This window comes from Thalassophryne amazonica, chromosome 12 (genome assembly GCF_902500255.1).
Source record: "Thalassophryne amazonica chromosome 12, fThaAma1.1, whole genome shotgun sequence".
Lineage (NCBI taxonomy): Eukaryota > Metazoa > Chordata > Actinopteri > Batrachoidiformes > Batrachoididae > Thalassophryne > Thalassophryne amazonica.
The window spans coordinates 77,511,733-77,533,760 of NC_047114.1; the positions used below are offsets into that span (position 1 = coordinate 77,511,733).

Consider the following 22,028-nt stretch of genomic DNA (forward strand, 5'->3'; position numbering starts at 1 on the left):
AGAACCAGGCTCAGGGAGGGGCAGTCTTCTGCTGGGACTGGTTGGGGCTGAGGGAGAGAACCAGGAAAAAGACATGCTGTGGAAGAGAGCAGAGATCAATCACCAATGATTAAAAGCAGAGTGGTGCATACAGAGCAAAACGAGAAAGAAACACTCAGTGCATCATGGGAACCCCCCAGCAGTCTAAGTCTATAGCAGCATAACTAAGGGATGGTTCAGGGTCACCCGATCCAGCCCTAACTATAAGCTTTAGCAAAAAGGAAAGTTTTAAGCCTAATCTTAAAAGTAGAGAGGGTGTATTGGGGTGATATGGTACTATGAGGTCCCTAAGATAAGATGGGACCTGATTATTCAAAACCTTATAAGTAAGAAGAAGAATTTTAAATTCTATTCTAGAATTAACCAGAAACCAATGAAGAGAGGCCAATATGGGTGAGATATGCTCTCTCCTTCTAGTCCCTGTCAGCACTCTAGCTGCAGCATTTTGAATTAACTGAAGGCTTTTCAGGGAACTTTTAGGACAACCTGATAATAATGAATTACAATAGTCCAGCCTAGAAGAAATAAATGCATGAATTAGTTTTTCAGCATCACTCTGAGACAAGACCTTTCTAATTTTAGAGATATTGCGCAAATGGAAAAAAGCAGTCCTACATATTTGTTTAATATACGCATTGAATGACATATCCTGATCAAAAATGACTCCAAGATTTCTCACAGTATTACTAGAGGTCAGGGTAATGCCATCCAGAGTAAGGATCTGGTTAGACACCGTGTTTCTAAGATGTGTGGGGCCAAGTACAATAACTTCAGTTTTATCTGAGTTTAAAAGCAGGAAATTAGAGGTCATCCATGTCTTTATGTCTGTAAGACAATCCTGCAGTTTAGCTAATTGGTGTGTGTCCTCTGGCTTCATGGATAGATAAAGCTGGGTATCATCTGCGTAACAATGAAAATTTAAGCAATGCTGTCTAATAATACTGCCTAAGGGAAGCATGTATAAAGTGAATAAAATTGGTCCTAGCACAGAACCTTGTGGAACTCCATAATTAACCTTAGTCTGTGAAGAAGATTCCCCATTTACATGAACAAATTGTAATCTATTAGATAAATTGTAATCTATTAGATACAAAAAACCACAAAATTAATTTCTGATTACGGTAAAAAACAAAAGTTTCTTAAATTAGAACACTTTTAATTAAAATTGTGAGAAATAAAAGATTCTTTAGAAACCTTTCTTCATCTGTAAATTAAAAGCATAACTTGCCTATTATTTCAGATGAGATGATTTATTGTTTAACGTAAGGAACCTTGGACATTTATTTTTAGATAAATAAAATAGCATGGAAATAATGTGTACATTTTTTAAGTCTGGTAGATTATTATATCTCATGTCAACCAGAAAAACAGACACTGTAAATAAATACAAATGTTTATTGTACTAAATGCAACAGGAGATGATTTAACAATGACTGCATTGTGATTGTAAATTGACATAAACCTCATGATGAAATCATTTTTTTTTAACTGAGCCATTTTAACTTGTAATTACGTCAGAATATATGATTGCCTTTAATGTGATCATGACAGTCATTTCTAAAATATGAATTTGACTCGTGATTGTGAATGTTTTAAAATTGTGCACAATAGGGGCAGGGCTTCTGCCTGCGCAAATGTCTTTTGACTGAACTTTGACTTCATGGACATTTTTAATGATCCATTCATTTAATGTTAAAATATCAAAAGAAATGGCTTTTTAAAAAATAATAAAACTGTTTCTGTTTAAAGAGCCTTTGTGTTATTTAGAAGCGTAGAATGTGTTGGTTTGCTGGATTCTCGGGCCATTTAACCAGATGAAGGTCTGTTCTGCAGCTTTGACCTCTGGTGGAGTTGTTGAAGGCATTTTGGTCCCATGTTGAAGATCAGAGATGTTTTCTTCCAACTGGACTTCGTGGTGTTCAGCTCATCACTGGAAGTTTTTGAAGTGCATCTGAATTTAGGTTGCCTGCACAGCAAATGTTCCTGATTGTGGTATACAAAAAAAAAAAAAAAAAAAAAAATCTTAAAATATAAAGATACACTAAACAGTTAAAAAAAAAAAAAAAAAAAAAAAACGGAAAAACGCTTGGGCAAAAAAGCTAAGTTATTTAAAGTTGAACTTTTTTATGGTCTCAAAAGTAACAAAAAAAAGCTGTAGCTTTATTTGGTAAAAATAAAAATAGACTGAACCATTTACAAATTTAAGCGTTTACTCAGCTCAACTATGCTAAAAGGCTAAGCTAACGTTAGCCAAGCATTAAACCTTTAGCAGTGCAGTGTCACATTTTATTTTTAAGTTATTCTTATGTTAAGTAAGATGCAGAACTAAGCCCCATTGATCAAACTGAGTGTTTGCATGCATACAAAAATGAATTAGGGCTATTAGAAATTTCGGATTAAGTCGGTCTGCTCCATCATCCCAGCAGCCTGTCTCCCCCTGCCCAGGGACAAGGCCTGAACTCTGGGTCCTCTGTGCGGCTCTGCATGCTGTCACGGTTTGATGGACACCCCACCAAGTCACCAATCCTCCCTTGGCTAAGCGTCACTCCGAAAAGTAGATGATAAAAAAAAATTCTCCCAGCAGGATGATAGAGAATTGTTCTACTGCTTTTTCGTGGTTCTACAGATGCAAATCCAAGATGGCAATCGCTCAGCTTTTGGAGTTGTGGAAAAACTCAGAGTGTGATGTACCAACCCCCTCCAACATTGCAGCATTGAACGTGTTAATGCCCCCAAAGCATCTGACGCAATCGGAAGCATTAACTGCCGCCTCTGACGCTTCCGGTCTGAAAGGCCCATCACAATGCATAAACATGTCCTATTTCACGCAGCTCCCACACTCTGTTGTTGTTCTGATACTTCAAGAAGCATCAAAATGCCCCATTTTGATATTTTGATGTTGCTTACTGTATTTTTTCTAATAAATGCTCCCTCACTAATAAACTCTCCCCACCTCTTGATTTTTTTTCATCACATTGCATGTAGTGAAATTGTGAATTCCTGAGAGAACAAAGTAAAATGAAAATGAAATAGTCCTACCTCATTGCCACAAAATGTCTTCAAGTCTGTTCTGTTTTCCGTGTTGCATTTTGCATTTTCCGCAGTGCCTCATATTTCAGAGCCATCCCCCCATCCCCCACCAGGCAGCCGTTTTGTTGTTTTGGCCAGGGTTGCAAGCTTATCCTTGTTCCTACACCACTCCTGGGTGCATTTTCTATCAACTAGGAAAATCTGAGCGGCATGGTGCTTCCCCTTCTCTTCCACTTCTTTCACAACTTTTAGCTTGAACGCTGTCGAGTAAAACTGTTTATGTGGTGCCATTTTATGTAATTGTGTGGCTGCTGCATGCAGAAAAACATTCGTTTTGAGTGTGTCCTGCTTCTCTTGCATGCAATGCACATGTATGTATGGACCGTAAGGCTGTACTATGTACAGTATGCATGCGTACTAGGCATGTGTGTCTCATCACTGATAACGATTCGATATGCACCTCGATATGCTACCAGCGATACGATACATATAACAATGCATGATGATATGATGCAATACGATTCTGCAATACTGTTCCTGATGCGATGCGATTTGATATGTATTTTATGGAGACTCAGTTCCTCACAATACAATGCAGTTTTGTGCAATATGATTAATAATGGGTATTGATAAGATTTTATCGTTATCAATGCCATTATCAATTCTGTTTAAATCATTATTAATTTCCGTTTTATCGATTCCCTTATCAATACCTTTTGTGAATTTTCTGTGTACTAAAAGTAGGCTTTACAGGTTTTCTATGTCAACAACATTTTATTGAGTCTTAAAATAAATAAATATGAAATTGGTCCCTGGATCCTTGATCTCTGAACATAAATAAAAATCAATAAAATCTGTACATGGTCACTGGATCCTTGATGTACATGGTGGACCCTTGATCTCTGGACATAAATAGAAATAAGCAAAATCTGTAGTTTTTGTCAAAAGCATTTCCTTTCAGATATTAATGGCACAAATGCAACTCCATAGACTCTGAGCTGAGCTCTTCAGCTGGCTGCTGCACGTCAGGATGTAATTCATAAAAACCACAGGACGTCTCATTTTGGGAGAAAAGGAAAAAACAGTTTTGATGGGTTGTAGTTTATTATTTGTATTACAACCCCTGGCAAAAATTATGGAATCACCGGCCTTGGAGGATGTTCATTCAGTTGTTTAATTTTGTAGAAAAAAAGCAGATCACGGACATGACACAAAACTCAAGTCATTTCAGATGGCAACTTTCTGGCTTTAAGAAACACTATAAGAAATCAGGAAAAAAAAATTGTGGCAGTCAGTAACGGTTACTTTTTTAGACCAAGCAGAGGGAAAAAAATATGGAATCACTCAATTCTGAGGAAAAAATTATGGAATCATGAAAAACAAAAGAAGCCTCCAACACATCACTAGTATTTTGTTGCACCACCTCTGGCTTTTATAACAGCTTGCAGTCTCTGAGGCATGGACTTAATGAGTGACAAACAGTACTCTTCATCAATCTGGCTCCAGCTTTCTCTGATTGCTGTTGCCAGATCAGCTTTGCAGGTTGGAACCTTGTCATGGACCATTTTCTTCAACTTCCACCAAAGATTTTCAATTGGATTAAGATCCGGACTATTTGCAGGCTATGACATTGACCCTATGTGTCTTTTTGCAAGGAATGTTTTCACAGTTTTTGCTCTATGGCAAGATGCATTATCATCTTGAAAAATGATTTCATCATCCCCAAACATCCTTTCAGTTGATGGGATAAGAAAAGTGTCCAAAATATCAACGTAAACCTGTGCATTTATTGATGATGTAATGACAGCCATCTCCCCAGTGCCTTTACCTGACATGCAGCCCCATATCATCAATGACTGTGGAAATTTACATGTTCTCTTCAGGCAGTCATCTTTATAAATCTCATTGGAACAGTACCAAACAAAAGTTCCAGCATCATCACCTTGCCCAATGCAGATTCGAGATTCATCACTGAATATGACTTTCATCCAGTCATCCACAGTCCACGATTGCTTTTCCTTAGCCCATTTTAACCTTGTTTTTTTCTGTTTAGGTGTTAATGATGCCTTTCGTTTAGCTTTTCTGTATGTAAATCCCATTTCCTTTAGGCGGTTTCTTACAGTTCGGTCACAGACGTTGACTCCAGTTTCCTCCCATTCGTTCCTCATTTGTTTTGTTGTGCATTTTCGATTTTTGAGACATATTGCTTTAAGTTTTCTGTCTTGACACTTTGATGTCTTCCTTGGTCTACCAGTATGTTTGCCTTTAACAACCTTCCCATATTGTTTGTATTTGGTCCAGAGTTTAGACACAGCTGACTGTGAACAACCAACATCTTTTGCAACATTGCGTGATGATTTGCCCTCTTTTAAGAGTTTGATAATCCTCTCCTTTGTTTCAGTTAACATCTCTCGTGTTGGAGCCGTGATTCATGTCAGTCCACTTGGTGCAACAGCTCTCCAAGGTGTGATCACTCCTTTTTAGATGCAGACTAACGAGCAGATCTGATTTGATGCAGGTGTTAGTTTTGGAGATGAAAATTTACAGGGTGATTCCATAATTTATTCCTCAGAATTGAGTGAGTCCATATTTTTTTCCCTCTGCTTGGTCTAAAAAAGTAACCGTTACTGACTGCCACAATTTTTTGTCTTGATTTCTTATAGTGCTTCTTAAAGCCAGAAAGTTTCCATTTGAAATGACTTTAGTTTTGTGTCATGTCTGTGATCTGCTTTTTTTCTACAAAATTAAACAACTGAATGAACATCCTACGAGGCCTGTGATTCCATAATTTTTGCCAGGGGTTGTATAACGTTTGGAAAGAGGTGTCATTTGATTTAAAATGGTGATTCTGTTATGTTTCGGACGCAGTCGGAGTACCGACCCAGCGTTTGAAAGGACCAAGCATGAAATAAGCAGAGCACGGTTCAAAAGGATAACAGAATTTAATAAACATAACAGTGAATAGTGCTAAACAACTAAAACGTCCGCGGTCTGGTGAAGTGGAAACACGGCGCGCGCTTAACAGCGCAAACGGTCCGGAGCCACAGCAGTTCGGACCCAGGGACCCCGCCGACACCCCCCAGGTGGCTGCGACAAACCGAGTCTGTGAAGAAAGAAAACATGAGGTGAGTCCAACTCCACACAGAGAGACACAACTCAAAGGTGCACGCAATCAGCAAACACTTCCTGGCTTAAATCTATACATCAGCTTCTTACCCTGCAGACACGAAACAACTCAGTTCAAATCTCCACTGCAGCAGAAGCTGATTAGACAATTAGCATAACGTGACAGCTCACTAACACAAGGTGTGAGGGACACCAAATCCACTGTCATTACTTCATAAAAGTCACCAAAACCAAATTACCTCAGTAAGTGTGCTGAAGAGCGTGAGACCTCACCCAATCCTCCTTCACAGACTGTGGCGTCAAACCTGGAGCGGTCTCTGCGTCCGTGATGGTGAGATTGTTCTCCTGACGCCGATCTCACACGTCTGCTCACAAGGTCGAGTCTCTGGCAATCACACACTGTGCATTCAAGGTTTAAATGCAGCAATCTCTGATTATGACAAAATACACCACAGCTGTGAGTCCTGATGACCTGCACGTGATAACAAGCCTCAGGTGTTCAGGGTGAGGTCCTGATGCTCAGCCACTCAGTCCTGAATGCATACCACCTGGTGGGAGAAACAGAAAACAAAATCCAAACCAGCCAAACACCCCAGCCCACAACAGATTCGCTCTGAAGTTATTAATTCAGACTGTAATCTGCGCGGCTCTTTGGAGCTGTGCACTTAATCCCACAAAACAGATGATATAATTATCATTATTATTATTTCCATTACCTGATGGACAATTTCACTTTATGCACTGGCTGGTGCTCACACCAGAGAACCATCGTGTAAAACTCTGGTGTGGAACGGCGGACTATTCTCTTTTCTTAGCCGCAACAAGACAAGCATCCCAGTTAGTGACTTTAATCCACACAAAGGTGACTTTAAATGGCTTTGAGAGGGGTGAATGAAGAAATAGCTGACCTGCCGCTGGAAGGGAAACAGAGAACCAGTGAACAGCTGGTTGAAGTGCTGCTTCGTTGCTTCAAGCAGACCCACTGCAATCTGCAATCAAGGTAGAAAAATGACCATTTCCCAATAAACACTCTCAAAAACAACAGCCGCTCCGGTGTCCCGAACTGAAGGACCGATAAGGGAAAAGTTCAGCAAAAAGGCTATTGATTTCATCATTTTTGTTGTGGTTGAAATGTGCTTTCTGGCTTCTGCCCGTGGCGCATTCAATGTGCATCAGGAAAAAATCGATGCAAGCAGGCAGCGATCAATCCATCGCAATTCAACCCTTCAAATAAATCGATGCACTCTCATCACGTACGTTTGGATCTAGATACCGATTTTTTTATTGATTAATCTCCACATGCCTAATGCTCAACATAATCATCAATATACGCCCCCTTCATGAAAATTTCATGAAGTTTTGTGAAATTTTGAGGGGAAAAAAAACGAGTTGGAATAATGCTGTAACATAAACTCTCGACATCTCCTTTCTTCTTGCTAACGGTTCAAAGCAGCAGCTGATCCAGTCGGAAAAATGAGGAAACAATCCCCCTCCCCTACAATACCTGTTGAGTAAAAGTCCACTTTTGAAGACATTTTTTCATACTACTACTGCTAATAATGATGATAATATTTTTAAAAGCCAAAATGTTTTAATCAGTATTACTCTGTGTTTTACTAGAATTCTGCACTAAGTAGAATTGATGAGCCATATAAACATATGTTGAATTAATTTAAATTTTCTGCATAACTATAGTGGGACATGGAGTTCTAGCTTTAAAATCAGGCCAGTTGAGGTTAGGGTAACTATAAATAAATATGAAAATGATTAAGGATCTTATGGTTTGTAATCTTGTCAAACACGTACGGTGTGATGTGAATTTGGGATGGGTGAAAGCAAAGAAAAGGTGAAAGTGTAGAAAAGAATGTCCTAAAACAACACATAGTAAGTAGTATAACAGGTCCAATGACAGGCACCAAAAGACAACTACAGAATGTGTCCTTTGTGCAAAAGAGTGTGTGAATGGACAATGTAGGGATTTAGCCTGAAATCTATAGCACAAATCCCAGAATTTAATACAGGTTTAGCAAGATAAATCACTTCATTTTTGGCTGCATTTATGCTTTGCTCTGTGAAATGGTTCACACAAATCATCAAACTGTTTTGTGTTGGGAAAGTGTAGTGACACGGACCCACAACAGGGGGCGTAAATGAACGGACAATGGATAAGCCAAAATACAACAATTTAATGTTGTGAATGTGCACAACGGAAAAACAGACAAATACAATTTAGAATAACAGTCAATAATACTAGGTGACGTGTGGGCAGGCTCGAGGATAGAAGACGCCTGTCCAGAGAAGAGCCGGGCTCCACACGCTTTCCACTGCCAGCGGATCTGGAGCACACTGGAGCCACCAAGCTCTGAGTCCCCAGGTGGCCACTGCCTCCGACTGTCAGATCTGGCACTGCTGGCAGGAAGAGCAGAACAGGTGATGGTGGGTGCGTGAACACCCAGCAAACAGTCAGTACAATGGTGGGAAACGCCTCCACCTCTTAATCACTATACTCCCGAACTGGATGCGGATCCTAATGTCACTTTAGCAGTCCACAACCGAGGAGCGGAGTACGCCAACTCCCCAAACACAATGACTACTCTGTAGTGTACAAAAGGTTCGTCTGCAAAGGTAGGAGTTAACTCGCACAGAAGTAAAGACGTTACTACTGTTAAAGATTTTCAGGCTGAGCGGTTTACCTGACAGGTAGACGATATCTCGGCAGGGAGGTGGAGTTGCTGCCCGGCTTATATGGGATGTGGTGATGAGTGACAGCTGTCAGGTGGTAATGAGTGGCAGCTGTCATTCCCGGCTGCGCCCTCTCGTGCCTGAAGCCCGCCATTCAGGCAGGACGCCCTCTGGTGGTGGGCCAGCAGTACCTCCTCTTCAGCGGCCCACACAACAGTTTTGCATCATTTGAAAAGAAAAAAGTACACTCTGATCAGTAATATCGGCAGATACTTTAAATTAAGGCATTTCCCTGCAAATGTTGAGCAAGCAGGAACAACGTGTGTTGACATTTCTATTGAAAAAAGTACTCGGCTCTTCTCTCTGCCCTTTATACAATAGTTATCAAATTTGACTGTGTGTCCGTCCGTCTGTCCAGTGAGCTTATGTCATGGGTCACCTGTCCGTCTGCGTCCTCGCCATGTGTAAAGGACCAATGAAGCTGAAACTTGTTGTGCATGTTCCTACCCGTGAGAACACCAAAGTTTGTTTGAGGCGTTCCAATTTCAAATATGGCTGCCAAGGTGGCCATCTTGAAAATGTCATATATAACCATTTGTCAGCCATTTATGCAGCAACTGAGTTGAAATTTACTGCATGGGTAGCAATCAGCAATCCCAGAAATGAAATCTGATGGTTTTGCCAATCTATCTGGATAGGCCATGTCCATTTGCACCCTGTTAGCTTGTCAGCCATTTTAAATTTTTTGTTAATCAGTTTTTTGTTTTTTTTTCAGTACTCCTGCAATTTTTGTTCAATATTCATAAAATTTGGAACATACCATGTTTGGACTGAGCCACACAAAAGTTTTTGCAATTTTTTTTTTTAATCTTTTTTTTTTTCAGTTTTGCTGCTATTGGCTGCCTGATGTAGGTGTGGCCAACTCACTAAATGAAGTTTAACTCAAGAAGGAATTACTCTTTTGAAGTCAAACTTGGGAGACATGATCGGTATGGCATTCGTCAAAAAATGATATGTTGTGCAACCTGGGGGGCGCTAAAACCATCACAGTAGCCTTTTAACAATAACTGCTGAACCGTACATCTTATAATTGTGTTTTTTTTTTGTTGTTTTTTTTGTTTTTTTGCCTTGTTATTTTATCCCTACTCTTTCACTAATACCTTTTTTTTTTCTCAGACACTGTTAAGTGTAATGGCAATTAATCTTGTCCCATAGCTTCATCAAGGCAGCCGCTCATCATGAAAAGTTTTTTTTTTTTTTTTTATAATACACAGACAGACAGGTCATCTGAGGATTTGCCACAGCCATTGGTGCCGTAGGTCAAAATGCTTGAACAGAGCTTGAACCTCGTCAATCGCCCCTTGCAGCTGTATTTTAATTTGGACCTTGATACGACCTTTGGAGTTTGGCCATGCCCACTTTTCTAGCTGAAACTGTGATGTCTTGTATCAGCCAGGTGAGCTATAGTGCCTGTGGCACTATTAATTTATTTTTGCTCACATACATAGTTCACATGAATTACACACCAGGTACAGTTATTGGGGTAACTATCGAGTCTATGGCTGGGACATGAAGAGCCATGACAATGCAGCTTTCCCTTGCTAATAATCACCTTAACAGATGATTTCATTGACGATCAGGTGTTTAGGTTGTGTCGAGAATCTCATCAATAAACCCACCTGCTGAGGTGATTGGTTTCTTGGAAAACCTGCATGGTCCTTGTTGCCCGCCCTGGAAAGTCAGATACCTTTAATGAAACCTTTGGTGTATGAATTTGGCTACTAAAGCCATTTATATAATTGATTGGTACATCGTGTCGTCCAAGCAAACTAGTTGTCGCTGAAGAGAAAATACATAATTTAGTGATATTGGCTGAGCATTAAAATAACCACTAGCCCAGCTGATCTGAATGATTTTTGGAATAGCTGCAATGGAAGAGGATGGCTTGGCTCATGTAAGGCTAACTGTATTATTGATAGTTTAAAAAAGGTTTATTTAGTGAGGTGAACATGCACATATTTATCTCCACATTGAAGCAGTCCTTGCATCCGGGCACTTATCATGATGTTTTCATCTGTTCAGTGATTATGAGAAGCAGTTTACTGTGAATTTTTTTTTGCCTCATACAGTGACATTAATTAGCTCATTAGATTCTGCTTGCTAAGCTGGTGTATTTGTTTTATAAACAATGTGCCAATGAAATTAATTTTGTCATAAGTGAAACCATAACCTTAAAAAACTAGTAACCTTGGTTATTAGGTGAATTTTCTTCCTTTATTAGCTATGCAGTTACATCTCCATGCCCATGTAATAGCCAAGGAGGTGGCAATAAATGATTCTGCTGGCGGGCTTTCTTGTTTCATGAAGTGGTAGCAACATGTTTCAAAAATAAATGCAACTTACAGACTGATGCGACTTATACATGTTCCCCCCATGATACTCTGGTGCGAGATATAGTCTGATAAATACGGTAATTACCAAGCTATTACTTCAACAACAGCGTTCCTCTGTATGTATGTCAAAGTGTGAAGTGGAGAACAAGCTACAGAATTGCATGTTTGTGCCACGTTGGGTCTTATTTATATCTGTCTTTTGTCATTTTGTTTACATTTTGTTTATCCTAGTGTTTATTCTCTATATTAAAGAGGGATACTGCTGGCTTTATGTGCAGGAAGGGACTCTTAAGAGTTACAACATACAGATATGTGTGTGTGAATGTAATGTGTTTGTGGGGCAGAAAGGTCTGAGACAGGCCAGGGAGTGAGGAGGTGATTTAATGTTGTAGATTACCAGTGAGACTGTAGATCATGGGAGCCTCTCAGATTGTCTGCCCATATGGTGACACTGTGTCAGGCTGCTGAGTGGCTGTTGATCGAAGGTCTTTCAGAGTGTCTGAATTTTCCAGCACTGTGCAAAAGTCCGAGTCAATCCCTCTTGTTCTGTCTACCGCTTTGCACCTCTGTGCAGGAAACACTTGCAGTTAATTTCACTGGACAAGAGTAAGTCCAATTTTTGTACTAAAGCAACTAAGAGGAACCTTTGCAGGACTGCAATGAAACACTGACTTCATAGTTAAGGGGTGGTTCAGATGATGTTTTCCTTGGGTGAGGATATGTCTAAAACCTAAAGGTTATTCAGATGACATTGACAAGGACATTCAGAATCCCAATGATGTAAGATAGAAACAAATAATGTTAAAATGAATTGCTTCCTGTGGGTGAACATGAAGCAGTATGTTGCACTGGGGCTGAGGGATGGATTGGTTTTACTGAAGTTCGTATCCACTGGTAAAATAACCTCCAGTTCCACATGTCCAAGTCCAAAAATACAGCTGTTTGTAATATGGATCAACGTATTATTGCCCTGATGATCATCAGAGTGGACACTTGGGACATGAAAAAAATATATAAATAAAAAAAAAATCTGTTTACTACTATGGCTACTTGGCTACTCTACTCTGGGTTGCCACAGCAAATCTGGGGTGATCTGCATATTGATTTGGCACATTTTTTACACTGGATACCCTTCCTGACACAACTCCACATTACATGGAGGAATGTAGAAGGGGTGGGATTTGAACCAGGAACCGTCCGTGCTGAACCTAAGCGCACTAACCACTTGGCCGCCACTCTTGCTACACAGTTTAATCCACATTTTTTCTCGGGTGTTACATTTTTTCTTATTTACTCCTCTGCAATTTCTGGCTTGCGTGCTCAAATGTGAACAGGGTGCGGAGTCAAAGTTCAACAAATTTGAACTTTTATTACCGAGTTGTAGACATCACATACCTCCATCCACAATTTTCACAATGCACCTCATACAAAAGAGGAAGACAAATGGGGGAGGCCAGTTTTGGGAGCATGTGCTGGTGCCACACATCGCAGCAACCACCACACCATGGAAAGGCTCTGGTGTCCTGGATGGCAACCACTCAGGCGGACATCCAGTCCATCCCCACCTCCTGAAAGTAGCATTATCTCTGGTGCAGCCGCATCATACTTGGGCACCACTTTTTCCAGTTGCTGAGATCCTCAAAACTGAGGCGGCTGCATGCTGGATCAATTTATAATATAATATCATTTAAGATAAAGTATAACATGTTACATTGTTGGTTGTAAAGTTATAAGTAAGTGATGTTTAATAATTCTGTGCTTTTTACATAGATATTTGTTATTGAAAAGTTGCTATATTATATGTAAAGCATGTGTTCATGTTTTTTCTTATGTAATCTGTATATTGTATATCCTTGAATCTCTCCTAACCCCTCCTCCCCACCCCCATCCTTTCCATATGTTTTATGATATATATTGTGACAATTGTGGCCGGTGCATAAATGAGAGTGAGGCATTTTCCAGGTGCCATAGAGCATAACATGCAAAGAAAGAGTAGCATGAGAAAATAATAGGGTCATCTAGAACTAATGGGACGTTAACACATCCATTGGGTTTCTCTCACGGGGTTCCTGCCTCTCTCTCTCTCTCTCTCTCTCTCTCTCTCTCTCTCTCTCTCTCTCTCTCTCTCTCTCTTTCTTTCTTTCATTCTTTCGTTCTTTCTTTCTTTCGTTCCTTCTATGAATCTGGACACCCAATGATACAAGCCAATATGAAGCTAATTAAAATGAAGCCTATAGGTACTTGCCTCATTGTAGAACGGACACAGAACTGCAGCTGAGATGTTTGAACATGCTCTTGACAGCTTGTAAATAGCTTTCAAGGTGCCAGCAATAAGTAGCGCGAGTGTTAATGGAATCATAGTCATGACACACCTCTTTCCTGTTTGTCTCTTTTTGTGTTTATGCATATACTCCTTAATAAAAGGATGCTCACTCAGGGGTCGCAGTTACAGGCAGGCAGGGTGAACGTCACACTGTAAGGGAATTGTTCTCTTTGCATTATAGTAATGAAAGGCGCTTTTTTTATTATTATTATTCAGCAGAGTCACTTAGATTTTGATACGCAGATCTAGGCTGCAGTGTTTGCCTGGATACTATGTGGTATTCATGTTTCCTCTCTACTGCAAAATGGCTCCAATGGTTTGAACTGTAACTAATTGATTTGTATTTGCACGTTGTAGACCAGGATGAACTTGAAAGGGACTTGAGGCCCTGTCTACACTAATCTGGGGGCTTTTCAGAAATGACTCTGTCTCTGTGTTGGCCTTACCTCCACACTAATCTGTCATTTTTCACAACAGAAAAAAAATTATATTTCTCAAAATCCAACTTGTTATATTTGCATAACACCTAAACACCATGCACATTCTTAATCATTATGACCAACATTTGTTGTGCAATCTCTTGAAAACGGTGGAATGGACATTACAAAGCATTGTGTAGGGCAGGCTGACATTTCCATTCAAAACAGAAGAAAGCAGAACAGCTGTTTTAAGATCACTTAAGTCCTTAAGACTATTTTAAGAGTCGCACTCTCTCAGCTGCTACTGCACTTGGAGGCTCCGTTCCCTTCAGAAAGTTCACACATGATTTATATAAATAAAGGGGCCTCTTACCCAGGAGAGTCTCTGTTTGAAGACTGTGTTGCATTTGTGAATGATTTGTTGGGAACAGTATTTCAGAGGACCTACAAGTATTGATTCTGTCACAGATGCACTGACACTCGTGTATTGCCTGATGTTTTTCATCTGGCAGAGCAGTTCCAGTAAAGGCTTTTCCTTAGAGAGAAATACAAACACAACCAGCACTGCAGAAACAATACATGTCCAAATCATGTGACCATTTGAACGTTTTGTGCTTATAGCAGAATTTCCTTGCTGGAAAAACAGGAAAAACTGTCAAGGGAAAAAAATAACAGTTAAAGCTTTAAGAAATTTAGAAAGAGTAGGAATTGGGATTGGAATAGGAGAAATAAAAAGTTAAGCCCCTTCAGCTGCTCCCATGTTTTTATTTGGGGTTGCCGCAACAGGTCCCAGGTGGACCTGCATGTTGAATTGGCAGAAGTTTTACACTGGATGCCCTTCCTGAGTCCTGACGCAACGCCCCATTACATGGAGAAATGTAAGATTTTGAAAATGAATAGATACAATGTAAAGTATTAAGGGTGGTTAAAAAAAAAACAAAAAAACTAAAAAGTCATAATTTTCGTTTTTTTTTTTTACTGACTTTCATTGATTTACATCAACTTTTTCATTTTTATTTGTTTCACTGTTCTAAATGAGACTATACAAATAATGTCATTCGTTATAATCTTTATTAACATGTTAAAACATAAAGGTGCACATACAACATGTACAAGTACCATTAATTAATGGTGCTGATTTCATATTTCAGTTATGTTTTAAGTACGGATTTCTAAAAAAAAGAAAAAAAAAAAGATTTAACAGTGATTTAAATCATACCAGCCCTGTAAAGTATGAATGTGTGCAGAAATGTGGTACGTGAGCTGCCTTGAGGTTTGAAGTTATTTGAAGGAATTCACACTGAATTCTATTGATGTCAATTGTGAAAGCTGAACTGCAGTGCTGCCAAAGCAGGTACCTAACGTAAATCTAACCTTCCTGCCATAAAAAGTAGTGCAAAGAGGTTGAATGGAAATCAAAGTCAAACTACAGGAAAGAAGGCGGCATAAAAAAGAAGAGAAGAAATGGAGAGGGGAGAAAGAAATAGAGGAGAGAATATAGCAATAGATAAAATGCCTGCCTATTGTTAAAGGCAGGTATTATCTTCTGCCAACTAATTCAAGATGCAGAAGTTTGATCTTCTTACTTGAGTTTGTAGTTTTGCCGTTGCATACTTTATAATTCAAGGTATGCTGAACACGACTCCTACATCGTAGTAACCATATGTTTGTGTGCACTCATTAATCTTATGCTGGATCGTTGTCATTTCTAATGTTGCCTGATTGTACCCACTTTATTGACCGCTGGCTCTCTCTTCCCGGTGACATAACGGCCGCTGACCACCACACAGATGGTTGTCAGCCAGGCGAGGGCAGCAGAAGGCTGCTGTCGAAGTCTGAGGGCATCAGAGAGCATCCTGGTCAATGACAAATGGCAGCCCAAGACAACATGCCTCGTTGTAACTCTCCTTGGGGACTTGTGCGAGCTCTCACAGGGTGACCTAGTTCCGTTATATCTCCTCTTGTCTTTTTTCACTCTGTCCTCTACTCTTCTCTTTCCTCTGCAGGATGTCTTCCACCATTGACAAACACCAGAACATTAGTGTTAAGGATCAGTTCTAATAAGGAGATCCTCACTTCCCTGTAATAGCAGTGGTCTGAATATTAACTCCCCATTCAAATCAGTGCCTTCTGCACAGCAAGAGGTCTTGCAGCCTGAGCGTGCTGCACTCCCATCCTGCACATCATCCAACTTCAAACGCCTACATAATTTCTTCTTTATTCCTCTCAGTCACTGTGAACATTGTTTACCCAATTGATATAAAAATAACAAGGATTTATTTCTTGATTGTTAATTCATTCTCCTTTTTATCTACCTTTACTGCAAATGGCTTAAACTGCATTGCAGCAGTGCCAGTGTGGCGCATTAATATTAATGTCTGCCCATTTCACCTAGTGTGGCAGAAAGTCTGTCAATCCAGACTTATTGGAGGGTTTCCCCACTCTAGCAAACACCTGCCGAGTACTCCAGTGCCTTACTAACACTAGAAGGTGGCAATCTGCCCGATATTGCATCAACCATACATTCATTGGCCAGTTGTACTGCATCAAGAGTAGCTCAGCCAATCCACGTTGCTCCTATATTGAACATTGCACCCACAGACTTAAGAATTGGGTAGACTATAACAAAGGCTTAATGTGGCACGCCAGTGATTGTAGAAACAGAATAGAAGGCACATTTCAGTATTATAGCAACTTGAAAGCAAGATAAAATTGTTACATTTTGTCATTGGGACTATTTCTTGAATTTATTTATTGATTTGTTAAAGCCTCAGACAGGAAGCTTTTCTTGAATAATTTGCTTGGTTACATTTCAACTCTCACCTAGTGGAGCACAGTAAAAGCCCCGCCCTCCCCCGTGAGACGTAAAATCTATAATACGCAAATAAATACGTTTTGTTACACAGGCGACACATTTTGAATGTAAGATTAGGCGCAGTGGGTGCGGCTGGCGTCACATTCAAGCAGTGCTCCTCTGCATTAAGTGGTTGAAGATGGCTGCAAGCAATGCAGGTGTGTGCGTAAGCTTCAATGCAATGAGAGGTAGAGAGAGCGAGTGAGGGAGCCTGGGATCAGTGTGCTGCACTGTTCATCACTGCAGTAGTACACCAGCACTGGATGACTGTTCGTACAAAGGTGCTGACTGCCTGGCCCCCTGCCTGTCTGCTCCTCACTTTCCTCAAGAGGTTATGCTGATGATGCTCTCTTTCACTGCTCTGGAAAGGAGGAGACGGGTTGTAAGTTTAGTAAAAAAAAACCTCAGGGAACCAGCTATCCTGATTAGCTTCAGTCTGAATGCTTGCCTCCTTGTTATTTTGTAATTCTTTTCTCTCAGAATATGTCATTTCCTGTCCATTGGTTGACTCCAGTTAATACTTACTATCTGTATCCATCTAAAAAAAATACTTTTACAGATAAATATTCAGTGCACACATTGAGCTATTATGGATGTCAGAGTCAAATCAGCTGACTCCTTTTGTTGCAGATGAAAGATGTGCTCTGCGCAACTATTTGCGTTTAATCAAGGTCATAAAGGTTACCGCCAATGTTACGGCTTTGAAGCTCAATGAGGGGGCATTGTGTACAAGACTAATTACAGATGAAATCCAAACGCACCTTATGGGTTTTTGTTTCCTGTTTCATAATATTTTCCCTGATGATATACACTTGCTGTTTTTGCTTTGCTTTTCACATTTTATATCATTGACTGTTCACGCAGTAACAAGGATGGAGTCCTATTTTAGAATTGGCATGTACTGTTATGCCTGGGTGGGGTAATGGGGAGGATGGGGGCAGGGAGATAATGGAGTAAAAAAAAATCAAAACTAAGGCTGCCATGCTGTGAGACACAGTCGACATAGTCTATTTATATTTTACTTTTGCTTTTTTCTGTACTTGGCTCTTCTTTGTGTTCCCACTATTCAGCACAAAGACGTAAAATCCAATAAAAGGTAAATGTAAAATGCAAGGTATTGCATTTTACAAAGCTATAATGGTAAGTTCTAGAGGACATAGATATAGGGGTGTTATGGTACACAGACATCATGGTTCATACAGGTTTGGTTTTTGTAAATTCTTCAAATCTTTTGTATAAAATGTCAGCTTTTGTTCTAAGTTCTCTGTGGCGTTTGTCTAATTAATACAGAGGACTGATCTCATGGGGACAGTGATTCAACACAAATGCGGATCGGTATGCTTTCGCTTTTAGTTTCATATTTCATTAGGAAGAGTTAAATTAACCAATTACATCGATGCTTCCAGAGTTTCTGGGTGGAATAATACCTTACATTCACATGCCTAATCGCCTCACATACAGAGAGCAGGCTGGCCCCGCCTCCTGCACAGAGCAGCAGATGAGAAGGATGCATTCTACAGACATGAGTAGTGCAACTCACTGAAGTGACGGTGACTTGTGGAAACAAATGCACGTGTGTGTATAATCGTACTCTGCAGAGTCGTACCGTGTATTCTGCATACAGTTCTTATCACTGAACCATTGTGTGTATCGTACGGTTCAATACAACTACGTACATGTGACACCCCTAATAGACAGGCCAACAAATACACACTAGAAAACCACTTGCGTGGGTTGGCATTGTGTGTAGCTATCAGCATGCATAAATACTATATAAAAACATTCTCACATGTGCTACAGACATTATGCAATAGTTATTATATTAAATGCATAGTATAATCGCAATGTTGCCGCAAGTAGTAATTGCTAACATTGCACCATTTCACATGTAACTGTCTAGAAATGAGATGTCACACATTTGCTGCTGATTTTGTCTGCTGTTTTGTTTGATTCTTTTTTTTTTTTTTTTTTTTTGGCTTTACTACTGACGGGTATGACAGCGTGCAGCACCTCGTGACAGCCTTGTGGTTAATTTACAATTTCTGCAATAACCTTGCACCTTTTGCAGTTTTATTGTGATGTAGATGGTTACCTGTGAGAAGCAACATGCCATTATTAGCAATTTATGTTCCCCAAATAATTGCAGGGTTTTTTTTTTTTTTGTTGTTGTTGTTGCTCCTGTAAGAGGACTGTGTGGGAAGATGCATTTGGACATGTGGGAAGATGTGAATGTAGCCGTTTTCTCTTTGATTCTTCTTTCTGCATTCATGCCAGTTTTAATTTGAAATAATATGTCATGCTTGTTTTTGAAAGTTATACTGAAGTCCAGCTGCATGCCTTGCTTCCCCCCCACCTCACAGTGATGTACTATCTGTTGTACGTTTGTCTTTTCAGTTACGCCCCTTTGTGGCTTATGTCTTCTTAATTGACTTTCAAATAGAAGTGAACTTAGTGGTTTTCTTCACCACCAAGCATCTGTTAAGCAACACTTTCTAAAGAGTTTGATTTAGTTGATTGGGCTACTCTGTGCAACATTCTGAGCATTCATAAGATCCTCAATAAAATGCTGGATATCATAGACATTCTTTACACAGGTGCTAAGAATGCTGTGGTAAGTGGAGGCCGATTCTCACTTGTTCTGAATGAATTCTGGCATTTATAAGGGCTCTGTTCTGGCTCCTGGTCTGTTCAGTGTTTGCATGGACTTTGTTTTGGATAGGGCTGTGGAGTCAAGCAAAGTAAAGGTTCACCGACCTTGACTTTGAGAACAATGCTGTCATATGTGCTGAATCAATGGATGCCCTTATTATAGAACTTGAGAAGCTGCGTGAGGAGTTGAGGTGTCTGGGTTTGCAATGGTCATAAATCAAAGCTAAGATCCAGGCTTTCAGTGACTTTCTGGACTCAGCCATCAGAAGTGTAAGTGTACAGGGAATTGGTGAATTTACTGAGAGATTCATTTGTCTTGTCAGTGACATTCATGTCTCTAGGAGCTCGCCCTGTGAGGTCGGGAGAGTTCTGGGAAGATGTGTTACAAGACAACTGGACAGAGGTTTTTGGTGATGCCGATACCTTTGCAAGAGAACGAAATTCCACATCTTCAGGGTCTTGATGCTTGCACCTTTACTGCATGGTTGTGAGAGCTGAACTATGACCAGTGACCAAAGGCAGTGACTGGACATGTTTTGTATGGGTCTCTCCAAAAGGTTCCTGGTTCGAAAAAAGGGAGGAACCAAACAAACTTGCTAACCACTAGAATGACTTTGTGTCAAATGACCAGCTACTTGCAGGAAACTCAGAGGAGGCATACTTCCAGTATTGTGAGAAATTGTCTCCAACACCACAGGTATGTAGTGCAATTCCCTAAGCTTGATTCAGCACACAGATGCCTCAATGCTGAGGATCCCAACAACTGTAAAAGGCTAATGTGATGCCATGTATCACCTGACTGTGGCAGATAGACGCCTAATGTCAGGAGGTGGTGATGGGGAGGTGGTCTGTCTCGATGGTTTCCAGTCAGGACCCAGGGCAATTCCATAGTTTGGTGGAAGTGGTAACGTAGGACACTAGCACATACTCCCAGACCTGACCTGGCCTTCCAATTCTAGACACTTTACCATATGACTGAGGGATGTGAAGCAGTGATAGCGAGGACATGTTTTCAAAGGATCACACACAGCACTTAAATTATTCAAAACTTGATTTAAATGCTGACTCCTCCCAGAGTTTTAGTGTTCTTGTTTACTGCTGTAGAAAATTAAAAATGACAATATGGCATTTTGGGGTACACTTCTTGTACTGCTGACTCAGTGATGTGTACTGCAGTATGCACCTGACCTCAAGCTATAACATGAGATGTTAATATCGCACATTTTTGTCCAGTTACTGACTTAGATACTTTTTATTGTCATTCAGTGTTCAACAGATTTGCACAGAATGGAATTTTGTTGCAATGGACTCAAGACTGCATAAAAAAAAAATCTAAAAAAAATATCTAATATGATATACAAGAGTTTAAAAGAATGCTGAAAGGTGCAATAGTAAAGTGACCGTGGAATTTACGATAGTGCAAAAAAAAAAAAAAAGTAATGAAATGCCTTGACCTTTTGGGTTATTTTGTCATGCATTATGTTCAAGCACAAGCCCATGTAACCACTTAAAATTCTCTCTCTGTTTTTTTGCACAGTGCCATGCGTGTGCTGTTGTCCAAACTGCCGAGGCCCTGGATTGTTGATGAGAAGAAGGACGATGGATATACTGCACTACACTTGGCTGCTCTTAACAACCATGTGGAAGTGGCTGAGCTCTTGGTGCACCAGGTAATGACAAATGTATGTACACTTACAGATGTGCAGACTAGTATTAATGCACTTGAATCACTTGCTTTTGGATGCAGGTATGGGACCCCTTCCATTCGTACATACTGGCAGTAGCATGGCTATATTGGCCCAGTTACTACCTTAACAGTAACTTCTACTACACTCACTGCAGCCAGCAAGTTGTAGACCACTTGCAGCTCTAATGCCTTTTTTAATATTATTATTATTATTATTATTATTATTGAATCCATGTGGTTCCCTTGGCCTCTGGAGGCCATCTTTACTGCTGCTCGGCCTTATATCCTCCTCCTCTTGCACACGGATCTAAACTCATTTCCCTTTTGAGATTGCAGTTTTAACTCCCTCACGACTGTCGCATATAGATGTTGTCAGCACAAATCATCTTACCAAGAAAGTAATGTGCTAACGTGGACATGCAGGGCAGCAATGCTGCTGCAACTTTAAAGGATAAGCATGTTTGCAGTGCTAGCCTTTTCCCCATGTCTCTGCACTGGACTGGTTTGCACTGATGGCTCAGCATTCTATTCTGAAATTGCACCACACTCAGCGGTGCACTGCAGATCCCCAGCTAACCAGCCAGCCACTTTTATTATGTGGGGATTTCGCATTCTGTCAGATCACAATGCTTATCTCCCTCCACATCTCCTGAGCTGAGATGTTCGCAATTGCACACACCAATCGAATGCAGAGTTTTTTTGCAGGATGCATTTTTCCAGCCCCCTCGTAACACTTTATTGCTCCGTGAGGTTGAAGGAAGGAAGAATATATTGTTTTGCTGCATGTAGTTAGGTTGTTTATTTTTTGCACTACGTTTTGTTTGTA

General features: G+C 40.2%; 1 protein-coding gene across 6 annotated transcripts in view; it reads left to right on the forward strand.

The window, feature by feature from the left end:
* mib1 (mindbomb E3 ubiquitin protein ligase 1) overlaps positions 1 to 22,028 on the forward strand; it is a 143,105-nt gene that overhangs the window by 95,422 nt on the left and 25,655 nt on the right. For all 6 annotated transcript variants that reach the window (XM_034183879.1, XM_034183880.1, XM_034183883.1 and 3 more), the window contains exon 13: positions 21,053 to 21,185. In XM_034183879.1, coding sequence (XP_034039770.1) covers positions 21,053 to 21,185 — 133 coding nt within the window. The remainder of the gene's footprint in view (positions 1 to 21,052; positions 21,186 to 22,028) is intronic.